The following is a 5,777-nucleotide window of genomic DNA, read 5'->3' on the forward strand; positions in this document are numbered from 1 at the left end:
AGAGAGCCTGGGGGGGAATCTTGTGGCTGCAGTCTAACAAAATGCGTAGGAATTTTTAGATCATTTCCGAATGTGAGCACAGCGTAAAAACAACACGGCAAGAGACACACTTCCTCGATACAGTTCACATCATAAATAGAATGAGAATTGAGGAAGAGGGCAGTTTCAGGGGTGTGTCAGATCTGTGATTGGGGATCTGTGATCTGTGATTGGGGTTGATAAGTATGATCACCATGATGTCAAACAACAGCACACTTCATCCTGGACTAGAATCTTCAGCTGCTCTCCTGCCACAACAAAAACACTGAGCAGAGTGTGTGAAGGCCATATTTAACCAAAACACCTCTGCAGGGTGTAAACTAATTAGCTGGGCTCATTTGTTGATGTTTGCCTACCAAATTGGGTGTCTGATTACTCTGTAAAATACTGATCTGCTCATCCGCAAAAGTAATAACACCCCACAACCCCATGAAATAACACAAGGGGCAGAGTTGTAATGAATCAACATTTTTTTTAATCTCTTCAGAAATGTCCATATAGATTTGAGGACTTCCGTTAAATAGACAGAAATGCAATTCCACCTAATGTGGAATGATGTTGTGAGGCTAGTAAGAATCCCCCATCATTCTAATAAATGGAGAAGTATGCTGTAGTATACACATAACAGCAAAACTTTAAAATATCATCCCTGGCTGTACCTATTGTAGAAGGTAAAAAGTATGCCAAAGAAATTCCTATTGCTATAGACCTACTATAACAGATTTATAGATAGGCTAAAATAAATACCATACAGTACGATTACGGTCACTATAAGCTCACTATGAAGTACCACACAACAATATACCGTCCATATAGGAATATTTTGGGAATAAAGGCCTATTGGAATATTGATGGAAAACATAAAATAGGTCACTATAAACTTGCTATTTAATACCACAAAAACACTATTAGTCGCTGTAAGAATATAATAATGCTATCGTGATTCTTACACTGATTTCATATAGGGTCTATAATTATATATTATATTATAATTGATACAAAACTTTGCAATATCTCTGCTATGGCTTTAAATCATAAGGGATAAACTCCTCCCTCTTGAGTTGCTCTGTCAAGTAAAAAAAAAAGTAAAAAACTCCCATGCATCGGAATGGTAGAAGGAGAATGTGCTTGGAGGAGCCCGGCCGCTACAGTGTGGAGGAGTAGTTGAAGTTGAAGAAGACATTATTATATCTTAACTAAGACGTTTAAAAAAGTAATCCGTTTCTGTTGAATAACGTGTGTGAAAGAAGTGCTGGAGAGCAGCCCCTGGGGCAAGTCGGACACGCTGTCTAATGGAAATAACGTTAGAGAAGAGGAAAGAGGGGGCAGCTCCTCTTCTTCGCTCGGGCAGAAGAAGCGCGCTGCACTCGGGCAACGTGTACGGTGCGGGGTCGGTGTGAGATGTGGTGGTTGTTAAAGACCGTCGTGCGCGGTGGATTATAGTAGTATGATTATTGAGTCTCCCGACATGTCTAATAATGTGACGCCGAGCAAAAGCGTGGCATGGCTGCAACTCTCGCTAGAGTCCGGGGGCACTTCTTCTTCTCCTCCTCCTCCGCTGCTGCTGGACGTGCGCTCACACGAGTTGTACGAGTCTTCCCACATCGAGAGCGCCATCAACCTGGCCATCCCGGGGCTCATGCTCCGCCGCTTCAAGAAGGGCAACATCCCCGTCCGCACCATCATCTCCAACCACGACGACAAGGAGACGTTCGTCCGGCGGTGCAAGACGGACACGGTGCTCCTGTACGATGAGTGCACCGTGGAGTGGCAGGAGAGCAGCGGGGCTCCCGCCTCGGTGCTGGGGCTACTGCTGCACAAACTGTGGGAGGACGGCTGTAAGGCGTATTACCTGGAAGGTGAGTGGTGCGAGAAGGTTTTCCTACCAAGGGAAAATCTCTCTAGTATTCCTATAACGCTCTTATCCTATGTACCGTTACTACAATTGGTTACATAGTGTCTGTGAATGAGTTTATAGACCGCATCGTACTTTGATACTTTGTATCACCATGTATAACGTAGCTATTTATATCCGTATTCACTTTATTCTGGGAGTACTAACGTTAACGTTATGTCTCTTTCGAGCGGACGTTTATGGATATTTCCAAATCATGTTAACGTCAATCTGGAGCTGAAGGATTTTACGGGGAAGAAGAGGTTTAAAACTTTCAAATGTCAACTTTGGAAATCTGTGAATCAGGATAGGCTATAATGTTTCCCTCTATGATAGATTGGTTGTAGTGTTTAGCAAGTTCTGCACTAAACATTCATTCTGTGTTGTGTTAGGTTTTAGGATTTCTACTCAAAAGTTTCGGATGGTGTTTGTGTGTCACTGAGATTCTCAATTAAAATTCCAAAATGGCTGCGCCATGTTTTGCTCCAGCAGGAACAGGCATGCATTTCATGAATGGTCTGTTGGGGAAGGGGGGGGGGGGGGGGGGGGGGGGTGGACTGCAGCTACTTATAAAAAAGATTATTCATTTATTTAAGACCAAGTACTCTTTACAACAATATGACCGGAGATTTACATACAGAATGAACATAAGCCATTTTTATTTATAAATTACTTAAATGTGACTCCGTTTATAAGGCTTATCTTTGTTTTCTGCCTCTTTGTCCAGGGGGATTTGTGAAGTTCCAGACAGAGTACCCAGAACACTGTGAGACTCTCCTGGACAGCTCCTGTCCCAGCTCCTCTCCCCCGCTGTCCGTCCTGGGCTTCGGAAACCTCCGGATCAGCTCAGATTGCTCCGACGGGGAATCGGACCGAGAGCCGAGCAGTGCCACAGAATCCGAGGAGAGCCCCATCCCCAGCAACCAGCCCGCCTTCCCCGTCCAGATCCTTCCCTACCTTTACCTGGGCTGCGCCAAAGACTCTGCTAACCTAGCCGTGCTGGGCCAGTACAACATCAAGTACATCCTGAACGTCACACCCAACCTTCCCAACATGTTTGAACATGACGGCCACTTCAGGTACAAACAGATCCCCATTTCGGACCACTGGAGCCAGAACCTGTCCCAGTTCTTCCCAGAGGCCATATCATTTATTGGTGAGTGGGTCACTAATTGGCCATATTAAACACAAACACAAACACATTCAACGTTTACCAGGAAGAATGAGAGGATTGGTGGTTTAGCTTACATTGCAGACCAGGAGGAACGATCTCTCCATAACCACGTGTAATAACCAGTGTTGGGCAAGTTACTTTCAAAATGTAATATACTACATATTACTAGTTACTTTCATTTGAAAGTAATAAGTTACTTTACAATATGACCTTCTGTGTAGAGTAACTCATTACTTATTACACTACTTTTGCATTACTTTCACCAAAATAACAGCAGCAGCAGAATGACATTGCTGCCCTGGAACCATCCCAAAAAATAATTTCAACCACCGTGAAATCAGTGTAAACAGTCCAAAATTCGAAATGTTATTATTTTCCTTTCTTATTGTCATAAAAACACACAGTTTGATTAGGAACTTATTGTATCTTTTTTAAATATGTGCTTTGATTTAATCAAATGTAACTAAATTTGTAACTTGAGTTACTTGACAAAGTAACTGGTATAAAATTACTGAAATCCTATAAGTAATAAGTTATATTACTGAGTTACTGCTAAAAGTAATATATTACATGTAATATGTTAGTTTTGTAATGTTACCCCCAACACTGGTAATAACCATTGTTATATAACAGTATATATCCCCGAATTGTATCGAGACAGCGTAACAACACAATAATCTCATCATTAGTGTATGTATGTTTTTCTGTTGTGGTACAAACGCAATATGTGTGAGTTTTACTCTTGATTCCGTCTCTGTCCTCATTGCCAGTACCTGAAACCACAGGTGTTTTGTCTCGTTTGTTTGGTGGTTGCAGGGCTCGGGGCCATGGACTAGTTTCCTCAGGGTTTAGTGGTAGAATAAGGAAGGAAACATTGTTTCCGCTCCCTGGGGTTGAGTGTTGTGTCGTGTTGCCAGGTCATGAGTTAAGACTGCAACTTGGCCTGATTGTGGTGAAGCACAGCTAGTAGTTGACAGTTGTTTGCTGTCTGTTACCAAGGTGAAAAGAGGATATTACGTGCAGTGTTCTATCGAAATGAGTTGTTAACATTTTAATCTACCCTCTCAGTCAACAGTAGAAGTTAACAGTGCCATTATTGTAGCACCAACCGGATCACTTCTATCACAAAGAAGAGTCAAATAATCTGAACACGGTATGGTAGGGCTGAACGATTTTGAAAAAAATATTGAATTGCGATTATTTTGACTGAGTGATATTGTAGTTGTTTTCTCTCTCGCCATATATGTGATTTCCTTATATGCTGCCTATGCCACTAACCAGCGTAAGAAATGTAAACAATATTTTGGGGCCAACTTTCTGCCCACTGTAAAAAAAAAAATGGCGACAATTACACAATTTTGGGGGCACTCAAAAAAAGTATTAGTGCATAAAGTTCAGGGTTGTCATGGGTCTGGAAAGTACTTGAAAGTGCTTGGATTTATAAAGAGGCCCTTAAAAGTTCTTGGATTTAGTTGACCAGAATCTGAGTTTGAGTCTTGTGCACTCTGTAATCTCAAAATGCACATATGAAAGGGGGGGGGGGGGGGCCATGCTCCCTGGCTAATTTCCTCCACTGTCACCAACCACAGTTTGTCCCCTTCCTCTCCCCAGATGAGGCTCGCTCTAAGCAGTGCGGGATCCTGGTGCACTGCCTGGCCGGCATCAGTCGCTCGGTCACGGTCACCGTGGCCTACCTGATGCAGAGGCTCCACCTGTCGCTCAACGACGCCTACGACTTCGTCAAGAGGAAGAAGTCCAACATCTCCCCCAACTTCAACTTCATGGGCCAGCTGCTGGACTTTGAGAGGACGCTGGGGTTGCACAGTCCTTGCGACAACCGCTCCGCCGGCGAGGAGCAGCTCTTCTTCACCACGCCGACCAACCACAACGTCTTCCAGTTGGACACGCTGGGGTCGACATGAGGATCGGTTAGAGCCGTGTCTCTGTCACATGTCTCGCTAGCTGACTGACTCGGGCAGTCAGTCGGTTACAGTATTTCTGCATGGAAAACACAGCTCTTATGCGTAGGACATGCTCCCAGTACGTCCAATCCCTGATGCCTTAAATTCTGACACGAGGATGACTTTCGCTATTCAATTGACATGGCATTAACCCATTGATACCTGATGCAGCATTTGTGTGTGTATCCCTTTAAGATGGTTCGCAGTCTTAAAGGGATACACACACAAATGAGGGATATACACGCAAATGCTGCATCAGGTATCAATGGGTTAACTCCAGGATTGTGGTTTGACCATTTTGTTGTTCATCACCAGCTGTAAAGTGGATGTTTTAAGTATTTCTTTGTATCGATTCTGGTTTATTGCCTTGATGGTCTGAAAGGAGGCTTTGTCCAATCCGAATGTTTTCTGAGGGACCAATCAGAGATGTGATGGTACTCTAGCTGGGGGGGGGGGGGGGGGGGGTAAGCTACTACAGTGAACTGGCCTTCAGTTATTCTCCGGTTTTGCTTTTGACGACAGTCCTCAACTTTAGTTTGCAGCTCTCAGAGAGCTCTCTCAGAGACCACGGAAAACATTTGGTCCTCTGCTTTTATTCAGAACACCTTCAGTAATGTCTTTTTAATGGGAAACACCACGATCTCAGACAATAAGTTCTTCACATTGTTTTTGATTGAATGGCCACCCTCTGCATAATATCAACGGTAAA

General features: G+C 43.6%; 1 protein-coding gene across 1 annotated transcript; it reads left to right on the plus strand.

The window, feature by feature from the left end:
* The first annotated feature begins 1,175 nt into the window (after window positions 1–1,175).
* LOC310781808 (dual specificity protein phosphatase 7-like) lies at window positions 1,176–5,500 on the plus strand. The gene is made up of 3 exons (XM_083642438.1): window positions 1,176–1,898; window positions 2,661–3,089; window positions 4,719–5,500. Exons 1-3 carry the CDS (start codon window positions 1,487–1,489, stop codon window positions 5,027–5,029), a joined length of 1,152 nt encoding a protein of 383 aa, XP_083498564.1. The 5' UTR covers window positions 1,176–1,486; the 3' UTR covers window positions 5,030–5,500.
* Window positions 5,501–5,777: the final 277 nt, after the last annotated feature.

This window comes from Poromitra crassiceps (genome assembly GCF_964638095.1).
Source record: "Poromitra crassiceps genome assembly, chromosome: 8".
Lineage (NCBI taxonomy): Eukaryota > Metazoa > Chordata > Actinopteri > Beryciformes > Melamphaidae > Poromitra > Poromitra crassiceps.

Excerpts from the sequence above, each read along its gene's own strand:
- LOC310781808 (XM_083642438.1), top strand. The coding sequence starts at position 1,487 with ATGATTATTGAGTCTCCCGACATGTCTAATAATGTGACGCCGAGCAAA. Across the intron at positions 1,899-2,660 it reads TAAGGCGTATTACCTGGAAG|GGGGATTTGTGAAGTTCCAG; the intron begins GTGAGTGGTGCG and ends CTCTTTGTCCAG. Across the intron at positions 3,090-4,718 it reads AGAGGCCATATCATTTATTG|ATGAGGCTCGCTCTAAGCAG; the intron begins GTGAGTGGGTCA and ends TCCTCTCCCCAG.